The 27,393-nt window shown below is 39.2% G+C and overlaps 1 protein-coding gene and 2 long non-coding RNA genes across 3 annotated transcripts in view; 2 read left to right on the top strand and 1 right to left on the bottom strand.

The window, feature by feature from the left end:
• Positions 1-1,556: 1,556 nt before the first annotated feature.
• LOC135327903 (uncharacterized) lies at positions 1,557-5,412 on the bottom strand. Its single transcript, XR_010388478.1, has 2 exons — positions 4,445-5,412; positions 1,557-2,321 (listed from the first exon to the last, which is right to left on the bottom strand). It is a non-coding gene; the product is annotated as an uncharacterized LOC135327903 (long non-coding RNA).
• Positions 5,413-5,581: 169 nt separating this feature from the next.
• The window catches only part of ERO1B (endoplasmic reticulum oxidoreductase 1 beta), a 39,317-nt gene continuing 17,505 nt past the window's right edge, over positions 5,582-27,393 (top strand). Inside the window, exons 1-5 of the mRNA XM_026108953.2 lie at positions 5,582-5,992; positions 10,536-10,655; positions 17,830-17,913; positions 19,780-19,821; positions 26,055-26,137. Of these exons, the coding sequence (XP_025964738.1) occupies positions 5,891-5,992; positions 10,536-10,655; positions 17,830-17,913; positions 19,780-19,821; positions 26,055-26,137 (431 nt within the window). The 5' untranslated portion in view covers positions 5,582-5,890. The remainder of the gene's footprint in view (positions 5,993-10,535; positions 10,656-17,829; positions 17,914-19,779; positions 19,822-26,054; positions 26,138-27,393) is intronic.
• LOC135327902 (uncharacterized) lies at positions 19,836-23,385 on the top strand. Its single transcript, XR_010388477.1, has 2 exons — positions 19,836-21,131; positions 23,238-23,385. It is a non-coding gene; the product is annotated as an uncharacterized LOC135327902 (long non-coding RNA).

Raw genomic sequence — 27,393 nt, 5'->3', positions numbered from 1 at the left:
TAAGTGTTTAAGTCAACCAAGAAGCTCCAGGAGCCACAGAAACAATAAAATTTTGCTTTATCTGGATTGGCATATTGAAACTGAGCCTAATATGATTCAGGCTGCAGTTTATCCTTCTGGAGGAGCATTACTGGGGTGTCCCTGCCTGGCTGCTTGTTTTCATGAAGCAGGCAACACTTCAGCCGAGACCTCTACCTCACCATGAAATTTGTTGACAGATAAGCATGTGCACACAGAGTGCAAACGAATACATCTTGGATCTTTTGGAAACCAGACTAATTATGTTGATCTCTACCTGCTACATTCAGAAGTTTAACAGTAGAGTCATTTCTTTGTTAGTATTTCTTCTTCAAAAATCATAGGTACTAAAGGGACCACAGCAAGACATCAGAGACTATTTTTCTTCTGTACTCTAGCACCAGAGTAGGAGCTCCAGTCATACACTACACAGTGCAGTTTGTTAATATTCAACAATAACACAAATACAAAATGTCGGAATCATGATTTCTTTTCCCATGTCTGGTTGGCTAGACATCCATAGGTATCTTTCAAAAGTTATTTGTAACTCTCAGCCTTGAGAGTATATTGTGGTTTTAAAATAGGTATCAGTAGGTGAGAACACCACATTATGTGAAGCATGACCTGCAAGGCAACACAGTAGCTTCTAATAGGACTAATGACATCATGGAAAAAACACAAATTTCTGGGTTTGCAAGCTCTTCAGTTGTAAGACAAATCACAGAACTCGGGCGCCCCAGAAATTGTCTGGTGCGTTTTTTTTTTTTTTTGTATTTACATCAGATGGTTTAGTAAAAGTTGTTACCTCAGGCTACAGCTCTGCCTTGCTACATATCCTCAGACTGTCATAGCTACGCTACCACAGTGTTCCCTTGCTCAACAGACACTGCACTCCCACAGCTGCTGTTTGCCAGACTTGAAGAGGAATTTGTGACATATTGATTCCTATGGTTTACTCTGCTAACTTTAGAAAGGAGTCATTCAAATGTTAATTTGGAAAAATAAATAAAGGCAAAAGTTTCAAGGGCAAAAATTTTCCAGAAATCCACGTGTTTGAGATTACTGAAATCTAGTTCATGAATTTGGCAAAGCAGTTGTGATTTACCATTCTCCTAAAGTGAAATGTGAAGCCACCGATTTATGTTTTGCTTGACTGGTTGCTTAAATTCATCTGTAGTAATTTCTAAGATATATTTTTACATGGTTGCTGACCACAGATCCTGAATTCTATGTACAGCCAGAGTGTACGAGCTGGATTCTGGCAAATAAAAGCTGACTACAAGGCACTAATGGAGCTACTACAAGTAAAGCAACAAGACTCACCAGTTTCACTTCCTGCTGTGCCCTCCCTGCAGACCAAAGGCAAATTTGGCCAGGGGGGCCAGGTAATTGCAGGTCGATTGTCTATATGGCTGTCTGTGCACCCAAATCTCTGTCCCCTTTAGAGACTAGTGATAGAATGGAGAGGAGGTGACTTTGATGTGGATGATTTAATGCTTGGATTATTTACTAGTACAGAAGAATAGTCCCAGTTGCCCTGTGTTCAAGGCTTTCTTTATTTGCAGATGGAAAGAAAATGTCAGAGCTTGCAAATAAAACTGTCAAGACTTTTAACAATGATACATATTATGAAATCACATAAGAAAATATATTTGTTCTTATGCTAGGCTACATGCATGTACATTGAAAAATTAAATATATATGCCAGACTGCTTTCATGAGCCCTGTTATGGAAATTAGGCTTGTCGGCCACCATAACAGGGCCCGACCCTAGGTTCCCGCAGAATTTAGGCGGGAATTTAAGACTCACCTTCTCGGTGCCTCTCTTTGCCAAAGATCCCAGGTGAACTCACCTGATGGTGCCAGATGATCGTTTGGAGATGAGAGGCCCCGACAGTGGTCGCCTAGGGTCCCATCTGGGTCGCCAAACTGTTATGGAAATTAGGCTTGTCGGCCACCATAACAGGGCCCGACCCTAGGTTCCCGCAGAAAAGTTTGGAGCCAAATCAAAGCAAATTAAATAATTACATTTTAATGACACGTGTGCAGTAATTAAAGCTCGAGCTGGGTGCCTCCGAAGAGGGACCCCGAACAAAGAAATCCCTGGGCAATTATACCTTCCAGTCTAAGCTCTCCACCCCTCACGTGGTACTTTGGACCAATAGTAATATTTTGGTCTGGGGTCTCCTGCTCCTTATTGGGTCTCATCACTGTCCCTAGGTAGGCTGTTTATCTTTACTATTGTGGTTTTTGTTGACAGATGTGTCTTGATTCCTCGGGTCCCACCCTTGTCTCTCAAGGCCCTGACAAAGAGATGTTGTTCCAGCAATTAGCACTGCCCCAGCAGTGACAATAGGTGTTATCTCCCAAGGTCCTGACGAAGGGGTTATAATCCAGACCCCAAGATAGTCCAGACCCCCTAATTAACACTGTTTCAGCAATGAGAGGAGGCTTTGTTTCCCAAGGTCCTGGCACCCAAGTAGGCCTTATTTCAAAGCCTTGACATCCTCCCTCCTGGAGTGCGAAGCACAGGAATGCAAACTGCTTGCAACTCCCTTATCATTCCAGCTTGAACCAGCTCTCAGGCCCTTTTCTTACTGAAGAAGGTAAAAGTTCATTATTTTATCTAAGTGCAGCCTAAGGCGTCAACAAATTTAGCTACTCATGCTAAGCAAGTTTTATATAGGTTTTGCTATGCAGCTACCTCTACACAGTTTCAGCTCAATATTCTTTAACAAGCCCAGCATGCTGTAAACTATTTGGACAAAAGACATGATTATTCCAGTAAACCCAGTAAAGACGTGTCCTCAGCCCCAGCTAGAATATTATAACATCATGGCAAATTTCCTTAAAAGAAACAGGTTTAGTAGATACTCCCAGCTCTCCAAATCTGCTATTAGGGTTTGTTTGCAATTGCAAGACTTTCTTCTGCAAGGATTTCCTAAAACTGATTTCACAAAAACATTGTCTACATTAGGATAATTTTTTTTTCCATTTTACACCACTGGCAAAATAACATTCATAGATTGAAATCAACACTAAAACATAAAATAAGATGAAAGATACTGCAGAGTTTAAACATTGTATTGAGCAAAATTCAGGTCTGGTATAACAGATAATATATACGTATATAGAGAATTAATTTCATTTTTTGCCTTTTAAAATTATTCATTATACATTTCTACAGCCACGTCCTTATACTGCTGCCACTATAGTCAGAGACTAAACTGTCGTTGATTTGCAATGCAAGCAGGATTAGACACTGTCTGAGGTGAAGATAAAAAGTACTCTCCATAACTAACAAAGTGTTCTGAATTGACAGCTGAGTGAATGTTATAATTTAGGAAATACGATGGTTTACATCTAATTTGCACAAACTAAACGTAGTCTTATATGTAGTGCAAGTGCATGGCAGCGCAGGTGCCTGTTACTGCTAAGTTTATATATATATATATATACACACATATACACTGTATGTATGTATATGTGTATATAATCATTATTGAAATTGTGTGCCAGAATCAAAGCTACAAAATGAAATACAATGAACTCATCCGAATTTGCCAACAGAAACAGTAACTTTGTGACAAGTACAAACCACTCACAATAAAGTATGGAGTAATGATAGTGAAAGCCAGCCACGGCAATGTAAACATTAGCATTAGCTGTTCTGCCATTTTTTATTTCTTCTCAGTTCTCTAGTAAAGGTATTGGTCTGCTGAAGCTACAAGTATGGACAGATTCTGCTTTAATCCTTGTTTCCAAATTATATGTCTGCTGCTTATACTCTAGAGAGGAAAGGAAGCAGCATTGTATCTTTTCTCCAGGACCAAATACAAAGCTACTTTCTACTCCATTTCGTGGACTCTATAACTCATAGCTTTCAAACCTTCATCTTTTCAAGCCAGTTTCAGCAATGCAAAAACCTGTGACGTACTGACACTTAGAGAGGAACAAAATGTAAAACTAACTTGAATTAGTTTGGAAGCAAATAAGAATGACCAATCTAAAATATTTTAAGCTATCAGAAATAGTTGCCCTGACTGTAAAGCTTGTCTCCGTGCTCCTGCAAAGGAGGGTATCGGAAGGACTGAAGGTAGATGGACTCAAAAAGAATCGTAATTCCAGCAACCCTGCACAGGAAATCAGTGCAACACTAATGTTTTTGCACAAGAATGTGAACTTTTGCAATTCTGGAAGAGAATTACAGCCACATGTTTAACTAGTGGGAGCAAAAGATTATTTCTGAGATGGTTCTTTAGCATTTCCAAAGGGACTGAAAAAAAAAGTTAGACAAATTCAGTTGATATAGCACAGTAACTTTCAACCTGTCAACAGCCAACCAATCTCCCTTAGGAGTTAGTTTAAAAAAAAAAAAGGCAAAATTCATCTAACAGCAAGCAGCCACTGGAAGCAATGATCCTACCCTCTTTTGTTCTTCCCAGGGTATGTGCTCCTGCCACTTTCATTGGATCAGATCCAGTGATCAAGCAGCCACAGAGTGAGTCAGTCAGTCAGTTCAGCTGGCTGCTCAGGCAGAAAACTATCCCTGGAAGCAAACAAACAAACAAAACAGGTATCTGAATTGATTTACCACACATCTGCAGGGTTGCTGGCTCAGACACAAAGGATGGGGAACCTGCAGAAGGAGGTGGAGGGGGAGGAATGGGACTGCCTCTTTCCACAGTAACTCAGTACTTCATTAGCCCAGCTAATGTGCAAGCACTTTCTTCTTGTCTGTAGGCCTCAATTTGCTGCACAGTAGCCTGCACCTATACTGAAAAAATATAAGGGTTTACAACTGAAAAAGAAAAGATTAAAAGCCAGGGGATGGAGAGAGTCTATAGCTTTTTCATTAACTTTCAGCCTTGGTCTCAAGGAGAGAAGATAAAAAGAAAACCAGACAAGGCTGAAACACATTTCCTATCTTCGTGTGTGTCCTGTAGTTAAAAAAAAAAAAAAAAAAACACACACACACACACACACACACAAAAAACGCGTGCCATCTCTGTAAATGACTTAAGATAAACTGTGCTGAAGGAAATGGGCTTTTTAACCTGAAATAAAGAAAGAAAGGGAAAAAAGCCACTTTCAAATACTGGAGACAATGCACCTCCGAGGCACTTCCCAGCAACGGGAAGACACGACGCCCCTAAGTCGGCTCTCCACGCCCGCGGGGTGCCCCGTCCGGGGCAGCAGCGCGGCCCGACGAGCACCGGACATTTGAACTTCCCGGCGCGGCGGCGGCTCCCTCCCCCGCGCGGGGCCGCCTCTGCCTCGCGCAACCACGTAGCGCGCGGCTCGGCCGGCCGAGCCCGCGGCTCGTCACCGGCAGCAGCCACACGGGTAACACCCGCCGGCGGACGGCGCCTGGCGCCGCCGCTGCCCCTCCCCGCCGCTGCTCGCACCTCCCCTCACGCCGCGACGCACGAGCAACCCGCTACCGCGCGCGCGTCGGCCGTTCACTCGCTGCTGGTTTTGGAGGCGCGCGTAGTCCTCTCCGATTGGGCGCCGCGCTCGCCCCGCCCCAGTCCTCGCCCCGCCGCGGCGGGGGGCACGCGCGCGCGCGCGGACTACAGTTCCCGGGATGCCGCGCGGCGGGCGGGCGGTTGGGCGGCCGTGGGGGGCGGTGGCGGTGGCGGTGGCGGTTGCTGCGCGAGAGGACGGCGCTCGCTCGTCGGTGCCGTGGCGGCTGCGGCGGCAGGGCGCGGGCAGGTCGAGGTGAGCGCGGCGCCCCCGCCCGACGGCTCCCGTCGCGGGCAGGAGCCGCTGCCACCGCCGCCGGCCCTCGCCTCGCCCGTGCGCTTCCTGTGGCGGCCGCTGCGCAGCGGGGCGAGGGCCGCCCTCCCCCGTCAGCCGCGGCGGGAGCAGCATGAGCGGCAGCGGCGGCGCCGCCCGGAGCACAGTGGCGAGGGCACGGCTGGCAGCGCGGCTGCTGGCCGTGCTCAGCTGCGTCCTGACAGCAGAGGCCCAGGTGGGAGCCGAGGGCGGGCAGGAGGATGCCGCAGGGTTCCCCTGTGGGGGGAGCGGGGGGAGCGTGGCCGGGCAGGAGCGCCCTTCCTCGCGGGCCCCTGCTGAGGGGAAGCAGGGCTGAGGTCCTCCCCGGCTCTTGGGCTGGAGGAGGCGGTGAGGGCGTCTCGGAGAGGCGCGGCGGTTGCTGCCCGCTGGGGTCGACCCCGGGGCTGAGCTCGCCCTGCGCTGAAGTGCTGCCGGGCCCGCTGAGGGTGCCTGGGTGCCCGGGTGGCTCCAGCGTGCGGGGTGTGAGGCCCCGCGGCCACGGTGTGGGGAGAGGGAGCGCTGGAGTAGCTGGTTGGCGCGGGAGCTACTGGTGGTACCTTATATAACGGTTCAGTTGCATGGAGGAGTTGCTTGATCCAGGTAACCGCGCTTGCTGTCTGAGGAGGGTTGTGTTCAGGAGCTCTGGGGCGGATTGCGCCCTTGGCCTTTAGGCAGAAACTTCGGTGTCCTCAGAAAGTCGGTGGCCATATGTTCTCCTGGCAATATCAATGCCCAGGCTTGGCCGCTGAATGCGGTGTGTGTTTAGGTCGTGTCTGCATACTTGTAGGACAGTGCAGGATAAGAACGCTCTTTTCTGTAAGTTGTCCTCATGGCTTCGGAAGGACAAGTGTCTGTAAGTGAGAGCCTGGCGTTCACAGGCAGTACATGCATATAATAATAAGAGCTGGTGTCAAGTAGGGAAGGAGTTTGGCTGGGCCAAAGACATTAGAGTGAGTTTGTATGAAAATAAGAAACAATGCCCATGTGATGCAAAGTGTCTTCTGTTTCCAATTATTTTTCTTATTTTCTTTTATATTTCTGCTTTGTATGGTAACCTGCCATGTTGTAAGTGACCATTCAAGGCAGTGTGTAGCCTAGCTAGATAGCTTTTATTGCAGTTTTTTTTTTTTATTATTCCCTCGGGCCCTCAAGCGTAGCTTGAGGTTTTCTTTTTTTTCAAAAAGCTTATTTTAGTAGCTCTATTAGTATAACATGCAGTTTTTTTATTGGGATTCTTAGTGGAGTCATCAGCAAACTGTCACGTGGCTTTCTTAGGCGTACTGAGAGAGAGATTCATTGTTGCTTTTTCATAAAATTAATATATTGTATTCAGTGTTTAAATTGCAGTTTGATTTGCACAGAGGGGAAAAATAAGTTAGCTGTTAGTTCTCAGAGTGATAGTACCTATTTCTTTGCTCTCATTCTGCAACTATTGCAAAGTAAAACCTGGAGGAACAAAACAACGTGTCCCAGGTGTTTTTCTAATGAGGATATGTTGAAGCAATTAAAATACAACAACCTGACAACACTAATAAGGTTGTTGCTATAAATATGTTCCTTGTTAGTATATGCATTTATTCAGGTTTTGGTAGTGTTAAAGTGCTATATACATTTTTCTTTCCAGATTTTATAAGGAGAAATTGATGCAAGTTGGATATTGATCTTTTATTATAAAAGGTTGATATAACTTGGAGAAGATAAGTTAGAGGTTTAGCACCTCCAGTGCAGCTGTGATATCTATACAAGGGCTAAGCTAGGTTTGACAATTCATAGAAATACTTTGATAAGCCTATTGGAAATACAGAAGGAATAGCAACTCACTTCTGAATTCTTTTTGGTCACAAATCATAGTAGGTTAATGTTTCTAGAATTTACTGTAGAATTCAAAATAATTAATTGATGGCAAATAAACTTGGTGTCACTGTAATAAAAGTTGTGATAGCTTACACTAGAGTGTTTGGCTCTACACTTGTCAAATAAGTTAACTAGTATAGTTCAGTTTTAAAAAGGCAAAATACTAATTGGGTGACTAAAAAAGGCAGGTCTGGTTTAACACCTGGTTTTAACTATGTAATACATTGTTCTTATTTTGATGTCTGTAGTTTAACAAAGAATTTCCTGGAGGATCCTAGTGCTGATAAAAATGAAGCAGTTTTCTGCATCTTCTTAGAGTGTTCTGTCGTTCAGCAAGTTAGAGTACTGAAGATTACAGTAATAGTAAAATGGCTCTAACTGGGGCACTTGAACCCTGTGCTGCTGTTGTATGTCTGTAGTGAACTGACTCCTCTCTTCAGAACTGGCATTTCATGTGTTGTCAAAACATTTTATATATTGTCCTTTGGTACAGAAATAATGTTGTTTATTTCTATATCACACTTTCAAAGAAAACAATCTTCTGAATAAGGTGTGGTGCATTTTGAAAGATTTTCTTAGAATCAAAATTTTATGACAACCATCTGGCCAAGGTGCAACTTTCGTTAGTTTGCGATCTTAGTTAAATAAAGCAGCTACAACTTTTTACAACAATTTTTCCACAGGGATTTGACACTGTTTATAACTACTACATGTTTGTTTGGAAGGTTTTCCCCTGAAACTCCCATTTTAGTTTTGCATAGAAGGTGTAAAAATATTTTTGAAAGCAGTGGATAGCTTCATGAGATGGTCATCAAAATCATTTCCTACTCTTTATCTTCCAAGTCCAGATTTTTGCCACTCTCCTTTCAGCTTAATGAATTCTTATCTTCTCGTATGGCTTATCCAGTTTAATATTTGAGCAATTTGTTCATAGTTATCTTTTTCGTTATTTTTATTAGAATGAAAAGGTTTTTTTTTAATGTGGTAAAGTGTTACATGTAAAGATGACAAAATGAATTTCTGCCTATTTGTGACTGATAAGAAAGTTTAAACTTTTTAAATGAAATCTTCCTCGATCAAAGTGCCTGGGGATTTTATTTCTGGAAGCATCAAGAATTTGAAATTTTGTCTTCTTACTTTGAAATTGGCTCTTCTGTAGACTGTGAGCTTTCTTGGCTTTTGTGAAAAACCTGTAAATGAGCAGTCACCTTCTTAGATGTTTGTCTGGGCTTGAAGTTAAACAACAGTAATGATGGCAAACACAACAGCATGGAACAGTTTGGGTAAAGTTACTTTTCTTAAATGAATTTCACATGAAGTGCCATCCGTGATATTTAATCTGCAGATCTGTGACATCCTGTTTAGTCTCTCAGGAAAGGCAAGATCTATAAAAGCTGATGTTCTACTAAAAATGCATTATTGCCAAACCCTCACATCTCCATTCTCTCAGGGGAAAAATATCTTTAAAAAATAAATAATAATAAACCCACTTTCCAGGCTTCCTTTATGCCTCATAAAAGAGCAGAAGCCTACAATTCAGTTTCTAGTGACATTTTTACATCAAGCTTGATGGGTTTGGTTATATAAGGGTATCTGTGCTATAAAGTAGTTGAGTGTTTTATCATGCATAAAACAGATGATTTCATAATCTCATCTAGCCTTGAAATCTACGGAAAAACAAACATGAAATATTTCTTCTCCTCTTACATATAACCTTTTAATAGTTAGAAATCTTCTAACCTATTCAAGATATAAAATGTATAGGCCTCCCTATTTTTAAATGCTTTCTAGGCCATCGTGTATGTTGATGAATTACTTGTCTTGCTAAAGAATAGCTGTAGTTAACAGCAACATTTGGTTCCATTTCTCTTAGACATGGACTAAAGCAATAACATGCATTTAAAGTTATAATTTAAAGGCCTTTAAAACTTGTTTATATTTGTTTAGGAAGCTATGCTTATGAGATTTAATGAAATCTATCATATGAATGTTTATAGACTCACACTCTGTTTGTCAGCCTTTCCCATGGACACTGGTAGGTTGCTGTTTTGCAAAAGTTTAAGCTGATGTAAGTTGGGCCTGCCCTCTGCACACACTCATACAGTCCTATTTCCTCTCCTGTGCTGGCAGTAGATCTCCTGCACTTGTTTCAGTAGCGGTGGTCTTCAGCAGGTGCAGTGCTTTGAACTAGCATGCTGTGCTGACACAAGAGAAGGGATGGGGCCTTGGAAGCTCAGATGTCGTTTCACAGCACCTTAAATAGACCTGCAGCCTTACAATATAGGTGCTTGCACCTGGTTTTCCTAATATTTATTGGTGGAATTTAACTGTGAAGTTATTAACTTGTTGGGTAGAAAAATATCTATTCCCCTTTTCCTGTGCCTCTAAAGAAACTAGCTAGACTCCTCTTAACCTTTGAGAAGGAATAGGAGACTAGGATGACAGTGCATGATTGTGCCTCTTCAGGGAATTCAGCTATTAAGCCAGTGAGCATTTGGTGGGAGTATACTTGGTACACAGCTCTCTGATGCACTGATCTAATGTCTTGGTAGTCTGGAAAATCTTGCTGCTCCTTTTGCAGAAGGTTCTATGTGTTGGATCTGCCAAAGAACAAATTTCAGGGTTGAAATTGTTGATCTCTGACATTGATTCAGTATTGCACTGGGAGGTGGACTTAACCTCAAGTAAGTATAAAGATCTATTATTTTCCAATTCTGGATGTGTGAAGTGTCATGTTAGAGTATTTTAATGATGAGAAATAACTTATTTGCTGTGGAATTGCATTTCACTAGTATTTTTTTCACTGTTTTTTCTTCTCTAGAGGATTTTTGAGGTTAATGTTGCATTTCTTAATTAAAAATCAATCTGATGTATTTTTCTAATAGCTCACAGGAGTCCTAGATGACTGCTTATGTGACATAGAAAGCATCGATGACTTCAATACTTTCAAGATCTTCCCGAAAATACAGAAACTGCAAGAGCGTGATTACTTCAGATATTACAAGGTACAATTAGAATGGCATTTTCCTGTATAATTTAAATAAAATTCAGAAAATGTAGGGAGGATTACAGATCAAATCAACTTGACTTGCATTAAGTTCTCTTTTAGAAGCCCACAGCTGTCTAATTTGGTCATAGCTGATTTTCAGTCCCTGACAGTTATGCTGGTCATAAATCCTGTATTTGCCAAGTTAATCCTGCAGCCAGTGACAGTAAATCATGACTTTTCCATTCAACTGAGAAGTGATAATTTTAAAGGTAGTGTCTTTGTACTGCTGCATCTGGGAAAGAACTGTATTAGACACTTTGATACCATGCAGCACTCGTCTTCTAACTAATGTGCATCATTTGGTATTTGAAATATTGTGATGGTTTTCTTTTCTTATCAGTTGCTGTCTTTGTTCTGGTTTTAGTCTTTGCTCTATAGAGAACCTTTATTCCTTTGAAAAAACAAGTATAAATATTAATTTTCAAATAGTGTATACTATTATTCTCTAATGGTTTGAAATGTTGGGTTTTCTCTATTCAGAATTTGATGAGCAAAATAGGACTTTGGAGCTTGGTACTTCTATTCTTTTTCAGATGTGCTTGACAGAAAATAGAGGTTGCATTTTGACTGAGCTAATCAAGTGGCTCTTTACTATGGGAAAGAGGATGTTCCACTCCTGGGCAGACCATCCTGCCCCTTCGCTACTTTTACTTCTGAGACTCGTCTAGCTGTGCAATAGGCCAGTGCAACTCGTTAACCTGGTAGAAAACTTTTTTTTTTTTTGCAGGGTATAACAAATTATCTGGCTGAGTTGAAATTGGGCAAGTATCGGAATTCATGGAAGATGGGGTTATGTATGAGAGGAAGGAGAGAAGACGACTGCTAGAATCTTCACTTTCTAGTATGAGCAAGCAGTAACATGTAACTTCACCCTGAATCTCTTCCTGCTACATGATACAGTTCTAACTTCAGTGTTCAGGAGAAACAAGATATGTGCAACTTCATTGAAAACATATCACATAGTAGTGGTAATTAGATTCTCCAGAGGCACCAAGAAGATGTAAAACAAAGTACTTGAAGAAGGGGAGTAACAGGTTTACAAACTATACAACAAAAATTTTATCCTGCAAGTTCAAGGGAGTTATGCAGATCCTACTTTAACAGTGTCTGTAGTATAATCCTACCTCATCTTTCATAGAGTTTTTGTCTCACCAACAATACTGTTTGTACACTCAAGTATATAAGCATTCATGCTTAAAATTTGCCTGCATTGCAGAGAGCATGGGTTAGCACCTGAGCAATACCTTTATTCAGGTTGGAGTCTGTCTATAGTACTGATAGTCCCTCAGTAGATAGGTGTGTTCTTCCAGTTGTCACAGAACTGAGAAAACAAAATGTTGTGTTTCAACATACAGAGTTGGGAGGATGGCCAGGCATTTAAGCTTTTTTGCATTACTGACCTTTATAATTGATGTGCAACTACAAGTGCTGTTGTGCAGTCCTCCTCATCCCCACACAGTAGTCATGTACTTTCAGTTGTGGCAGGGAAGAATGTGTTGAACAAGCAAACTGATTACAGAAACTAGCAAAGTTTTTCCACCCTTTCCTTTTTGTAAAAGCAACAAGAGTTTTTGATGTCCCTGCACAAAATCATGCAAGTGCACATAGGTGAATGAGGAAATTGTGAGGGTATGCAGTGCTCATCTAGGTCAACTACAGGGTAGCCGAATACTGCATAAAGGTAGGGGGAGTATATTAGTTATGGGAGTGAAAACACTCCTACTCTGAAGTAAATTAACTTGTTGTAGCAGGAATTTGGATCATCAACTCTTGTAACTTGAGTTGCACCATTCTCATTGTGTTAGTAGTTCAACAGCCATAGAACTCAAACTTTAATCCATAAGACTTAATGGGCTGGCTAGTTTTTCTTGTTTAAAGTCTTGCTTAATTTGTGCTAGTTAGTTGCTAAATAGCTAATGGGACACTTCTCAGTGAAATAAGGAATAATTTTGTCTCAGTGTAGTTTTATACTGTGTTTATACAAACACAAAATATGGAAGCCTAATGATAAGGAATCTAACATTTATTCTGTGACAATAGTGAATAATTCTGTGAACAATGAAGTCTAATACTCTGGTGTCTGAAGAAAATAAAGGATGTTTTGTGTAGTCACTTCATAGCTGGTATTGATTAAAGCACATATACTGTACAACCTCAGTTTGTCTTGCAAGCACATGTGCTGGATTTTAGTGCTGTTGAGTCATTATGGGACTAGTAGATCTTGGTATTCAGGTGTTTTCCTGAATTAATCTACAGTTTAAACAGCAATATCATTTTAAATAAGTGTTCTCTGTATAAGAAGAGAGATTCCCTAGTTACTTGACCCTTGTATATTTCAAAGTATATCAGTATTTATATTAGGGATTCATTTTAAAGAAGGTTATAGCCTTATCTATGGTAGCTGCTCATCTTTGGTGTAGGAATTGGTGTGGGAGGGCATGCCTTCGTATAATTCTGAGCTCTTATTGTGGTAGTGGTGGTAATGCATAATGTAGCAATTTTCTGTGCTTTTATTTAAACAAAAAAGTGGGAATAAGAAAAAAAAATTCTGAAGATTTGCATGTTTTTTCCAGGAATGGTGTTTCTAGAATTAATAGAGGAAATGAAGGGAAGGGGGGAAAGCAGTCTAAAATCTTGTCTTTTAAAGGATCTGTGCTAGCATGGCTTGTACCATAACTAGAAGATAGTTGTCATTTCTAAGAAGTAATACCATCTGCTGAATATCTTTTTTGGTTAGCTTTTTGGTTTGTTTTTTTAACTGAGGAATGGCTTTAACACTTCAAAGCTGAATTTATATTTCCCAATCATGCTGAGTAAGTCCATTAAGATGGAAACCTGGAAGAGAGTCTGTCTTTCAAAATGTTAGTAGTGGACAGTAGTGCAAAGCCATTGCTTTCCTACCAGCATAACAGTTAACTGTGTGTTTCAAAAATATAGAATGAAGAATACTTGCTGAAAGGTTTGAGGAATGAATTCAGTATAATGGGTAGCTGAGCAAGTCAAATTTTAGTTTTGCTCTCAATCCTTTCTCCTGCTCCTTTTGAGTAATTTTGATCCCATGTATGTACAAAATTAATTTCTCATATTAGGGCAAAAGAAACTAATTCATTTTTCTATCTCTGCTGCCTGATGGTATGCTAAATACCTCCTACTCATTTAAGAAACAGCGCCTGATTCTGTATTTTAAAAGCATAAATAGAGTGGAGAGGGTTAGTTGCCTTAAAACGTGGGTTAGGTGATGGTGGCTCTTTAAAGGGATTCATAGAATGTCTGAAGAAGTTTGGATTTTGTTGTGTTTTTGGGGTTGGTTTGTTTGTTTTAGGTTGGTAAGTAGTGCCACAAAAACAAAAAATCTTTCAAGCTTGAAAGATTGTTTCTTTTTCTGGTACATAGTTTTGATTTTCCTTAGCTGTCAAAACAAAACGGGCTGGAGGGAGAGTAAAATCTGACTATAATGCCTCTCGGGTTCTTCATATTGTGTCTGCTTTGTATGAGATGCATTCTGGTACATTTCTCCTTATGCTTAGTACATTATGTGTAATGTTGGAAAAATTCTTTTGATTCTTTTTTTGACTCCTGAGACTGCTTTGACAACTCAATGAATTTAGCCATTGGACTTCTAATACAGTATCCAAAAGGAAAAAGAAGCCACTTAAAGCTAATTGCTGATCCAGTATAAATGCACTCTGCCAGTAAAACATGTTCAAAGCACACTGATGGATTAAAGTCTGTTAGATCAGTGTGTCTTTCCGTTCCTCACAGTCACACAAGCTTAATATTGTGTTCTGTAGATCAGACACTGTGATGCAGATGTACACCTGCATCTGATCTAGATCACACGTTGGTAAAATGGTATTTGCTCGACGGTGTGAATCTGTGTCCCAACAGAATGAATGACTGCAGAACCACATGTTGAAGTTCTGATGTAAAGGACCTGGCTGCTATAACTCTACAGGTTTAATAGGTGCTGTAACTGCTCCTTGAACTGAAACATTTCTGACCTGTATTGGTTTATGACATTATATACATATATATATATATAAAGCGGGTGATCTGACTTCAGTTTTTTCTATTTCATTTTAAGAGGAAAACAAAGTTATGAGAAAAGAATATTATGGAAAAATTGAGTTTAAGCTTTGATTCCTTCCCCTTTCCATGACTGCCAGTCTGTCTATGAAAGATCAATAATATGAAGTATGGTCTTTCTATTTTAAGGCCTTTCAAAAGATGGTTAGAAGTGCTTTGAGTTTTTTGTTTGAATAAAGGAGAACTACTGGGTAATAAAGATAATAGAGTCACAGAATAGTTGGTGTTGGAAGGGCCCTCTTGAGATCATCTAGTCCACCCCCTGTGCTCAAAGCAGGGTCAGCTAGAGCAGGTTGCCCAGGATCTTACCAAGTTGAGTTTTGAATATCTCCAAGGATGGAGACTCCACAAGATGTTGGATAGTTTCTGTGAATGAAAGGTAGGAAAAGCTGACATACAGATACATGCCTCTTTGAAAGGAGAAAAAGGGAAGATTCTTTCTAATAAGCAAAGGATGACCTTTTGATTAGCTGTGTGAAGAGGGTAGGGGCCAACATTCTTTTCCCCATCTTCGCTTTCAGGCAGTCCTGTGATTTCTAAGGTCTCTTTGAAGTCCTAGCATTTAAAGCTAACTGCCAGCTTGACTGAATTTGTAACAAGTAGTCTAGATCTATTTTTTTTTTCTTGAACTCTGTTATGACAGGGGAGATGTATGGCTGTCCCTATAATATTCTGGCATTGCTTATTAGAGTGGTGTACATCTTTGAGAAGGATGTTGACCAGGAACAGCTGAAGATTATTTGAAGTAAAGCATACTAATTGAAAAACAAAGATTTATCAGGATTTGTACTACTTTTGTAGCTTGTACCAAGAACAAAATAAATGTTGTACTTGCTACTTTGAGAATAATTTCTCAGTTTTAGTGGTTTATAGAAATCCTAGACTTGATATGATAATATTGTTATTGATTTTCTGGCTCAGAATAAAGCAGTTCTGAATTTTTGTTCCACTTACCCAGAATTATGAATATGATACTTGGTGGTCTTGCTCCACTCTAGGTTGTCTAGCAGTTGGGTAGTGAGAGGTATCTCAGTAATAAGCTTTTAAAGTGAGGTTTCTCAAACTTCCATACTTCCAGGGTCCATATCTTCTATAGAGGAAAAGAATAGCTTGTCTGAAGGTATACAGTTAGAGTTGCATTTTGTTCTTAGGATTGTAATTTTCTGCTGAGTACAGTAAAATAAATTTAGGAGTGTATTTGGGAGTGTCATCACCTGTAAACAATTAGCTCTAAGCTCAGTTTGTCAACAGTTGTCTTTATGTATGACAGAAGAAGCTGTAGCATATTGGTTAGACTTTTTCATTTTCACTAATACTGAAGTATGCCTGCTGAAATAAGTTAGGATTCAACTTCAGTGCAGTATTCTTGAGTCTCAAATGTTCTCTTGCATGGTCACAAAAATCTTATCTGGGATGGCTTCCCTATATTGATGTTTTAAAGAAAATTTTTTCTTCACTCAGGTGCTGGTGAAGCTGTTTTAAGAGATTTTTCATGTGGATTGATTCATTGTCAGTACAATCTACTAATTCATAGTAACCATGAAATTTTAGATTAACAGGTGAAAAGGAGTTAGCTCTAAAAAGTAATTTCCTTGAGTGTAAACTTGAAGTACTGCTTTTCTTTCAAGTTTCCATGATGTAGTATAGTTTTACATAATTATAGAAACTCAACTGAACTAGTCTTAATTTTATTAAAATTATTTATTTTAAAATTATTATTATTAATTAGTTTAATTTTTCAGCAGTGAAATTTTTTAAAAAATAAAACAATTCCATTTGAAAATTATTTGAGACCTAACAAACCTTTAATTCCACTGCCTATTTTGAAACAGTTTTATAAAGTGCTGTTAAAATGTTAGCTTGCATTGTAAGAGACTTGTGATTAAGAAAAACTTTTTTTTAATTGAACAGTTATTCAGGCATGCTCAGTGGTTTCAGTTTTTCTCCAAATTGAAAGGCTGAGTAGTATGTTTCTTCTATCATAGCAGGAATCCTGCAGGCACTACATGCGGCAGACACCAAGTTCGTCAGGGCATGGGATCTGGAGTTCAGCTGCCAGTTCTGTGCAGAAGGGGCTGCTCTGGCACTGGTGCACTAGGTGTTTAAGCTTTGTTTCCTGTTTGCTTTTTCTCAATATGTAGAATGGATAGTATATAATAGTATGTAAAAGACATCCTAGAAAAATGTTCCTACATATGAGGGGAGAAACATGTTTTTCTGAAGATTAAGCTGATGGGGTAGTTAATCTCAGAAGCTTTCAACAATCTGGCGATAGCAAGAATACTGTTTTGTTCGTGTGTGGCTGTTGCATATGTTGTACAGCTTGAGTGTATTTTTTTCCCTTAAATTAGTGTATGGATTAGTTTTATGGCTTAAGATTTATAGACTTAAATTAATTTTTATAATTGCGTTTATGATTCTTCTATGAGCGTTCACCAGAAAGCATTTTGGTTTGCTGGTAATGTGTTTCTGAAGTGGTTTATCTTCATTATTTGTATTTTTGCTATGTCAGCTCTCTAGTTTAAGACCACTAGTATTTTGATACTTGTTCTTCCTTGAATCTCTAGGAAGCGTACTAATCATCGGCCTGTTTTTATTGCTTCAAATCTGAAATTATCCAAGCACTTATTTAAATCAGTGAACTTCTGCACTAGTGTCTTATCTTCCATCAAATGTAATTCCTTGATTAGAGTAGTACAAACACAATTGATTTTAAGCAAGACCATTTTATAGCTGTGTATGTTTGATTCAGTGTTCTTTCTTACAGTTTAGTAACTGCTTTGAACAGTTATATTAATCGTGAGAGATTTCATTTGGGCTTTAATACACCATGTGTTGTTTCCCATCGTGACCATTATCACAATTCCACTGCCACGAGCTTCAGCTGAATTACTCGGTGGGAGAGTGCTTTAAAAAAAACACCTTAAAAGTTTTAGATTTAACCCTTTTTCCTTGTATCTTCTCCTTTAATTTGAAAGGATTTCTTGGTATTGAGAGCTCTCTGTTTTAGTGTTAATTGTACATTTTTGTTTTTGTATCTTTAGGTCAATCTAAAGAGACCATGCCCATTCTGGGCTGATGATGGCCATTGCTCTATCAAAGATTGTCATGTAGAGCCTTGTCCAGAGGTATGGATCAAATAACATAAAATAGAAAAAGTTTGTTAAGCTAAACAGTTTGCTAATTTACAGTGCTTGATACCGTATGCTATACTACTCCATAATGGTAAACTTCAAAACCTTTAGAATATCAGACTTCATAGATGTGGTTTCAATATTTCCTCTCCTTTAGAAGAAATCTCCTTTCCAGTCATGCTGTATAATTTCCTTAAGGAAATGGTTATGCTGAATGTAAGTCAAATGCTGTAATAGTTGTTAGTACATCAGCAAATATATTACCATCAGTGGTTAGCTTTAATCAGCTCTTTCATAATCCAGGACTCTCTTATACAAAATGTCTGCTGCTATTTTCATTCTTTCCAAATAAACACAGCTGTAAAATACATAACTTCTCTATGGAAAAGAAAGTGACTTCTAGAAGTAGTCATTCTCATCTCAGTTTCTAAGATCTGGAGACTAAGATAGGTCCTTGCCTGTCCAAAGTCAGAGCAGGGCATTTGTAGCCTAGGCCTTTTTGCTTCCTGGGATAGTCTTCTATCCAGTGACCTACAGCATGCACTTAACAGGCATTGATACAAAGTAATAGGTGGTGAAATTGTCTGATTTTGTAAACTGCAAAGCACTGTTGAGTCTACAAGAGAAATTTTGATCTCTTAACAACATTCAGTACATAGCTGATGGAAAAAAATCGTATGGTAGTTGGGAAATAGTAACTTCCATTCACTTAATATGTTTTTCTGTATTTTTAAAGAGTCAGTTTTATCAATGGGAAGAAGTTCCTACTCTTTCTTTTATTACGTAGAGCTAAACACATTTCACCAAAAATACTGTGTATAAATTTGAGGGGTTTGGGCATGGTTATATTAACAGTGGTAGCAGTACACTAGTTACACAGCTGTATGGTTTAACAATGAAAGATAAAAATTTCAAGGTAAAGTTTAGAATTTTATATTTAAAAAGTTGAATAGTGGAAAATAAACCTAAATATTTACAACTTTTATTTGTGTCTAGTATTAAAAAGATGTCCTGTCCATTGCCAGGCTTAGCAAAAATCAATCTAAGTGTAAAACCAAGGGTTTTAAAAAAATTCTGGGGGGTTGGGGGTCAGGGAGGAAGGCAACTTAGCCATCCATTTGAAAAATCTGGTAGATTCTTAATTATACAATGAATCCTAATGATCCATTTATATAGGTCTCTTCCTTTATGGATGACAAAGCATTTTGCAAATGTGATTTAATGAAACTTCATGAGTGAGGCTAGAACTTGCAGTAATTGATACCTCGCTGTCACCCAAGTGACTGGTCGGGACATGTATACAATGTACAGTTTGGCTTCTCAGAAAACCCTGAAGGCAGTCATTTCTTAGCCTATTTGGAAATTCTATGTCTTCAGTTAAAAGGTAGTCTTCTCTTGACATGTTGTAAACGTCACACTTAACAATTTAAATTTTTGAAATGATATATATATCCGTTTATAAACACTCTGCAGGCTTTCTTCTTTTAACTGTGTTTAAATTATGACTCATCTATTTTTACTCAATCATCAGGTAACAAAGTTCAGATTAATTACAACAATATTTACTAATGAAATCTTAAATTTAGATAAAAGGATGAATAGTTATTTTTCCCTTCAAAAATAGAAATATTTTTGAAATACCTTAATGTCTTAGTCATTTTTACCAATAGAATCAATAACTTTAAATTTATTATAGGCCGTAGCACTGTATTGGATATAACATGTTGAGAAAACAAAGGTGCAAGCTAATTACATACTACAAGTTGGCTTCTGTAGAAATGGTATCTAATTCCTAGGCTTTAATCTAGCCATAATCATTTCTATGAACAGTGTAAGAACAGTGAATTATTTTTATTTTAGAGCAAAGTACCTGTTGGAATTAAAGCTGGGAGCGCTAATAAAGTAAGTAGTCATTTATTTTTGGACTTTTTCTGATTCACTGTAACCCTAACATTTCAGTAGTGTCTAGTTTTCTATCACAAACTTTCCATCTTGGCATAGTGATGAAATTGTTAATGTAACCAATCAGTTTCTGTATGTGGCTTGTATTTTTACTTTTATGTATAATGTAACATAGTGTTTCTGACCTAACTAGTACTGTCATGTCATTCTGAGTCTTTGATAGCTTGAGAGTTGGTACTCACTGAATCAATGAATGACCAAAGACCGTGGTACATGGTCACTGAATGCCTGATGTAAAATTCTCATTCATTTCTGAGCTATCTTGTGTAATGCTATAGACAGATACACAGTTACAGTGGCAGTGCAGTCTTCTGTAAGAATTGTGTATAAATATGACCTGTAATACTCAAAAAGGAAGAATGATTATATGTAGTTATGCCACATCTAATCTTGGGAGGTCATTAGCCTAAAGATAATTTAGGCTAAACCATTTTAAAATGATTTAGCTGCAAGCTTAAGCTGTCAGTGTGTGCTGTTGGCTTTTGCTTGCTTCTGAGCCATCCTGCTTGAATCACCAAGTGATCTTAGCAAAGCCAAACGAGTAAAGAAGGCATGAGGACCTATAAAGGAGGTCAGAGGAAAAAAACAAACAAACAGAATACCCCCAAAATCCCAACCACGGTGCCCAAGATAAGGGTCTTAGCAATTGAAGAAAGGTTTTTCTGTTGAGTGCCTTTGCTATGTCGTAGAGTTGTGCTTACTGTTGCTTAGCTATGCAGCTTCATCCTCCAAATTATGTCATGGGCAATGCAGTACTTCAGTGGACTTTCCACCTCACTGGACAGCTATAGTCACTGCTTATCGAGCCTGAGTGTAGTCCACTGTGTCATGAATAACCTTGGCATTAGGTTTAAATCTTATGCCAAGAAAGATTACCAAAGACAGCTGAGGCGAATAATTTATTGTAAGTGGATGGCTTCTGTGTATTTTACCGGCATGGACAGTGCAGACAAGTCTGTCCAAGCTCCAGCTCAAGTGGAAGTCTTGTCTCCTATTTGTACACATATTGGTAAACTCAGTCTGAAATCAAGTGTGGCTAAATGTGTTTTGGCATAAGCAGTAGTTGCTCTGGAAAAACTTTGGTGCTATCTCTGGACAGAAGATCTTGAGTTTTAGCTGGAAAATCAGTTGCTACTTCTCTTTTTCATTGACTCTGTTCTCCTCTAAGCTTGACTGGAGAGAAACTGACTCCTGAAATACCATAATGCCTTTTTGAAGACAAGCTTTTAGAAGTGATAACGATTCTTCCAGTAAGTGGACACAAACTGAGGCATTTGAGCCTCCTCATTATTCCAGTGAGCCCTAATGAAGGTGTTAATTAGTACCAAAACAGTGTGTTGTTTTTAAGATGGCTCACAAGAGGAGATTGAGTTGTACTTCCAAAGTGAAACATCAGCCACCTTTTTATTTTCCAACACTAAAGGGGGAGGATTTGGGAGGCTATCATTTGCTGTTATATTCGTTACAGTTTCCTCCTTTGAATTGCCTTGCAGGCTGTTGCAATAGGCTGCAGTACTGGAAGCTGGGCAATTCCACACTTTTAATTTTAGTGGAACTAAGAGACTCTTCTTACCTGCTTTTCTCTCAGAATTATAAATACCTCTGTAAGAAAATTGTCATCAGGACTGACATAAGCCTTACTTACACTGTTCTGATACTTCTTGTGATTGAGTTAAAGATCTTTCTTGGAGCCAATTAAAAATTGGCAATCTCGTTGATTATCCCTTTTAAGGAAACATCAGATTCATCTTAGTATGGATGTTTTGATTCAAGGAGTATGTAGACCTTTAAGTACTGTGGTATTAAACTGTGCTTGGTCTGTTTGGGAATATCTTGCATCATGTGGGTTGTCCTTAAAGTACTGGATTAAGGGGGGAAAAATGGGGATGGAGGGGGGACATACTAGTTTTATACTTGTCCAGTTCATCTCTTTCATCTAGATAGTGTCTGTCTTGCAAAGAGGAGAAACAACCAAAGGAATCTTTCAATAATCACAGAATCGCAGAATAATTGGGTTTGGAAGGGACCTCTGAAGATCATTTGGTCCAACTCCCACCCTGCTAGAGCAGGTTGCCCAGGACCATGTCCAGTTGGGTTTTGGATATCTCCAAGGACGGAGACCCCATAACCTCTGTGGGCGACCTGTTCCAGTGCTCAGTCACCCTCACAGTGAAGAAGTATTTTCTCACGTTCAGATGGAATTTTCTGTGTTTCAGTTTGTGCCCATTGCCTCACACCCTATCACTGGGCACTACTGAGAAGAGTCTGGCCCTGTCGTCTTTACAACCTCTCATCAGACATTTAGAAACATTGATAAGATTTCCCCCTGCCCTCCCCCCCCACCCACCCAACCTTCTTCTCTCCAGGCTGAACAGTCCCAGCTCTCTCAGCTTCTCCTCATATGAGAGTTGCTCTAATCCCTTAATCATCTTTGTGGCCTTTCGCTAGACTTGCACAGTAAATTCATATCTATCTTGTACTGGGAGGCCAGAACTTAATAGATGTGGCCTCACCAGTGTTGAGTAGAGAAATGATCACCTCCCTCAGCCTGCGTTGCTGACCTGTGTTCACCATGTTGTTTGCCAGGACTCCCAAGTCCTTCTCTGAAAAGCTGCTTTGTAGCTGGTTGGCCCCCAGCTTGTACTGGTTCATGGGGTTATTCTTCCCCAAGTGCAGGACTTAGCACTTCCCATTGAGTGTTATGAGGTTTTTCTCTGCCCATTTCCCCAGCCTGTCGAGGTCCCTCTGAATGGCAACACAACCCTCTGTATCAGTCACTCATCCCAGTTTTGTACTGTTTGCAATATATTTTGTATTATCTGAGTTATACTCTCTTAAGTAGGTGCACTCAGGGTAGAATCCTGTGGAGAAGTCTTCTGTGGTCCAAGTCCTTGGCTTCTGTGCAGTTTCTTATTACCCTTCTGTCCTAATGTAGAAGGGCTTGTGAAAGTAAAGCTTTTTTTCAGATTTTCATGTTTTTGTTTGCTTTTTTGTTTAACCATAGAACTTAGCACAGACTCTTCTGCTTTTGGAAGATTAGCTAGCCACAAAGATCAGGGCTACATTTCCACAGCTTCCTCACAGATGTGTGGTTAGCAATAGAGAATCTCTTCTTAACTCTTTACACCAAGATAGCCTTTTTCAAAGTGGTGCTGGAGAGGCCCAAAGTAGCTTCCCTTTCTATGGTTCCGTTTCACTTGAGTGGTGAAAGCATTTGTTGGGGACAGACTCTCAAGAACTGTTATGATAGTTGGTATATTAACCTTTGAAGCAAGGTACAGAGTGCAGTAACTCAAGGTTACAACATTTAACTTCATTTATTACTTCCTGCCCACTTCTCTTCTGTTTTCTTTCAGAGGCTGCTCTTGGGAGATCTTGCTTTGGCAAGAACAGATACTTTGTCCAGATCTACATCACAGAGCAACAGAGGTCTCATAGCCTTTTCTGTTAAACACTGGAGAATAGTGGAGTCTGGAAACATGCTTTAGACCTGAATGTTCATTCTGTTTGGAAGCTTAGATTTAGGATGGTATTCTTGGCAATAATTTTTTCACTTCAGGGTAGGGATTGGTTTGCATATCTAGACATGCAGAATGCTTACTTCAGCATCTCAGTATGTTTTTTCATCAGCAGGATCTGTTTCATTTTAGGTCAGATACATTTTTAGTTCAGTTTTTCCATTTAACAGCCACATGATGCTAAGCAGCCCCACACCTATGAAGTCCAAGAAAATTGAGTGAAAAGTTCTTTCTAGAGTAATTATTTGTTAGAGGCAAGTCCCCTAATAAAGCTTAAATGATTTTTTAAAAGATCTCCTTCATTTGTTTTGGTCTTCAGTAGGATCTGCTATTCCTCCTCTAACAATTACATCATCTTCCATTCTAGTGTTTCTAAGTGTGCATTAGGCTCATCTTGCACAGTACCATTTCCATGTGAGAGGAAGGCCTGTTAGTTATTCATCTGTCCTACAACAAAAGTGCATGTTTGTTTTGCTGTGTTGAACCATGTAATTGCTTGTATTTGCATGGTATATGAGATAATATGAACTCTTCAAAAATGCTCTTTAGAAATGGATGTTGTTGTCCATAGCCTTTCATCATTCCCCCCCCCCCCCCCCAAAGTAAGTCTTTATCCTTGGTGGATAATACAGGGCATCATGTGCAAGGTTTTGTTATGTAACCCTCCTTCTCTGAGGTCATTTTAGGCAACTTTTAGAGTGTACAAAGAGACTCTAAGCTGGGTAGACAACATGAAAGTATAGAGCAATGGATGAATGTGTACCGTGGCTAGCTAGGACTAACAAACTCTTAGCCTAATCATTAATTTTAGTATGATAAGTACTTAAATCTTTGCTTGCCAGACAGTTGTCAGTCAAATGGGAAAGGGTTAGCCTCCCTTGCTCCTTGGTATAGGGTGATCCTCAGTGTTGCTGATCTGCCATTGCCTGACACGTTCCATGCTCGTTTTATACGTTTTTGAGTTGGTTTCTTTGCTCTCAAATCCTTGAGCGGCTGTATATCGACATCTCAACGATCTTACTTCTGTCTGCAGTTTTACCTATACCTTTCTTAAACCCAGTCTCAAAGCTTTCTCACAAACTTAGCAGTTTTCTCAGAAGTTTGAGTTGTGTGGTGGTGCACAAGTTAAGCAGTAGTGCCGTGTCAAAACTAGACCTTGGATCACAGCTCAATCTTAAGGTTTACTCACCATATGATCAGCATGTTTTTAAGGACTAGTAAAAGTACAAATGCAAAAGTATATTTGGAATAAATGTTCTTGCTTACTTATATGAACAGTTTTAAGTAAATGTTTACTTTTTTTGAAAGCACTGTGGTATGTGCATTGTGAATAAAAATCCTGAAGCTTTTCTAAATACATGTGAGAAATAAGAACTGGAGTTTGACCACAAGTCTGTCCTCAGAAATGAATTACACCCTTTTTTTTTTTTAATTTATCTAATTATTCTCTTTGTTCACTGTTTCTGAAGAGTTGATCAAAACTTTTAGCTTCCATTTTTATTTTGATCTGTCTCTGGATAGTAATGCTTCGTGTCAATAATAGTATGATGCTGTGAACGCAATAATAGGCTTTGATACTGTCAAATGTAATGGACACTAAAATCTTACAATTTGAAAACGTGAATTTCACAGTGACAGTCTGAATAATGGTTTAGTTTTGGCTTGTGAATTGATGCAAGTATGTGCTGTGGAGTGAAGGGAAGCCAGTGGTTTAGCTTTATGGTAAGCTATTGGTTGCTAACTTTAAGTCATTTTCTGTATTTCTTAGAGGCTGATAAGATAAAAATCTCAGTAATCCTTAGGCTCAATCTGAAAAACCAAAAAAGGGGGAAGTTGGGGGGGGGGGGGGTTGTTTGTTTTTATTTTTTTTAAGTGAGCACTGATACCATCTATTGTGTTCCCAAACTGTTAGAAGATCTTTTTGAGCTTTTAGCTGACAGGCTAACAAATTTCCTGGTGACATAAACATAGTATATGGAGTAGGAGAATTCTATCTTTAATTTTTTAAATGTTTTATTTAACCTCTTACTATTAGAATACTTCTGTTTTACTGGATTACTTCTTAAAAATATTGTAGAATCAAAGTTCAGCTTAAAATCTTCAATTCCGGTTTTACTCTAGAACAATCAAAATCTGAATTCAATTCAAGAAGCCTCTCTTCCAGGTCTGTACATGCTTAAATTGTGTCTATGGACAGGATTATGTGAAACATAAGGGGGAAATGACCAAAACTGATAGGCTTTCCTACAAAACCGACTAAAAAAACCTTGCAGCATGATGATGCTTGCAAAATACAAGGTATGTGTATGGGTATAACAATGCTTGTCTTTCAAGGTCAGTTTATAAGAATGTAAAAAAGTATCTAAACAACTTCAGAACTCTGTTTAATAAAAGAAACTTTTTTTGGACATATTTGGCTGAATTGCCTGTGGTATTTAAATCAACAGGATGCAACTGGCCTGATGAAAGTTAGTGATGAAAGACAGAAATAAGAAGTGTTCCAAAACTACTTGCAACTTCCAAAATTGATGATTTTTCCCCAATACTGACTGATTCACTTCTAAACTCAGAAATAGCTTTCACATTACCTTTTTTTTTTTCCCTCAGAGAATTTTAGGTAATTTATTTGTGTACTAAATATAAACTTTCTTACAGTATTCAAAAGCAGCAAATAATTCCAAAGAATTGGAAGACTGTGAGCAAGCTAACAAACTAGGAGCAGTTAACAGTACCTTAAGGTAGGCTGTGATTTACAACAATAGTACAAAAATAGTAACAGCAGCATTTCATTTTGTCTGTCTTGTTTTTTGCAATGTGCTGGTTTTCATTCTTCATTCTTTCCATAGTCCATTAAAAAGTAAATGTGAAATGATGCAAGAACATCTGACAGTAAAGGTTTTAAAGTGATAAATAGACTCTTTCCTTTCTAAAAAGTAGGCTTCAGTATTAGTCGAAGGAGATATCTTATGGCATCGGGAGGGAGGAACCTTACAAATAAAAACACATTTTTTCCTACTTTTTGCTGGTATTAACCTTCTTTGTTCTTGACTGTACCAAATCAAGGGATTCTGTCCTGCTCTGTCCTCTGTTACACTGATGTGCCTGTTTGTGATCATTCAGTGAACCGGATCAGGGAGCCTATGAGTTATTTTATTGTTGGCAAAGTTACTTTTTAGCTTGGATCAATTCCCTGATCTTGCTTATTGCATGGCACAGTCAAGGTTGGGTGGGAGGAATTCTGCAGGATGGTATTGCTACTGAGTAAGAAAATGTGTTAACAGCACTCACAGAAACTTACGTTCTTCTAGATTCTCCACCTTTAAAAAGCAGAAATAGAAAAATCAGTTCTGTTGAAGAAGAGATCTTTGGCCATAGAAACAGTTTTACCTGATACAGATGTTTGGACTCTTTCCTCTAACAAAATGAGACTGCTATGAGAAAGCAACTGCTTCTGCCTGGTGTGCAGTATTTCAAACCTGAGTGGAGCCTCTATCCATTTTTTTAGGAAAAACAAGTCCCACACCTGTAGGACAAAAGGATATGAAATCAAGCATATGTACAGAGAGCTAAAGAGAAGATTGCCTTTTGTGAGATTGGAGTAGTCAGTTAAAGTTGGGAGAGGGCAGGTAATGGATCTTGAAAGAGCAAGAAGAGTTTGTGATTTGTAGGCCAACTTCCACGTTCTCTACCTAGCAGTGCATCATCCTCATGGGTTTGGGTTATTCTCCTTTATCAACTGTATTTCTTATGATTAGCAAATGTTCTCTGGTAGTAATTACTGGAGAAGTTCATCAGGGAAGCTTTTAAGGCTCCTCAGCTAATACTAGTTATGAAGTCTCTCATTGTGATTTGGCAGAAGGTAAGAACTGTATCTTGTTGCAGAATTGCCTCTGTACAAGTGAATTCATTCTGATTTGATCACACTGGGTGGGTTGTTCTCATTATTTCAAGGCACTTCACTCTGTCCTAGAGCAGGTGTTCCCAAACTTAACTT

Source organism: Dromaius novaehollandiae, chromosome 3 (genome assembly GCF_036370855.1).
Source record: "Dromaius novaehollandiae isolate bDroNov1 chromosome 3, bDroNov1.hap1, whole genome shotgun sequence".
Lineage (NCBI taxonomy): Eukaryota > Metazoa > Chordata > Aves > Casuariiformes > Dromaiidae > Dromaius > Dromaius novaehollandiae.
Note: the sequence above shows the minus strand (reverse complement) of the source record. Positions and strands in the feature narration are given on the sequence as shown.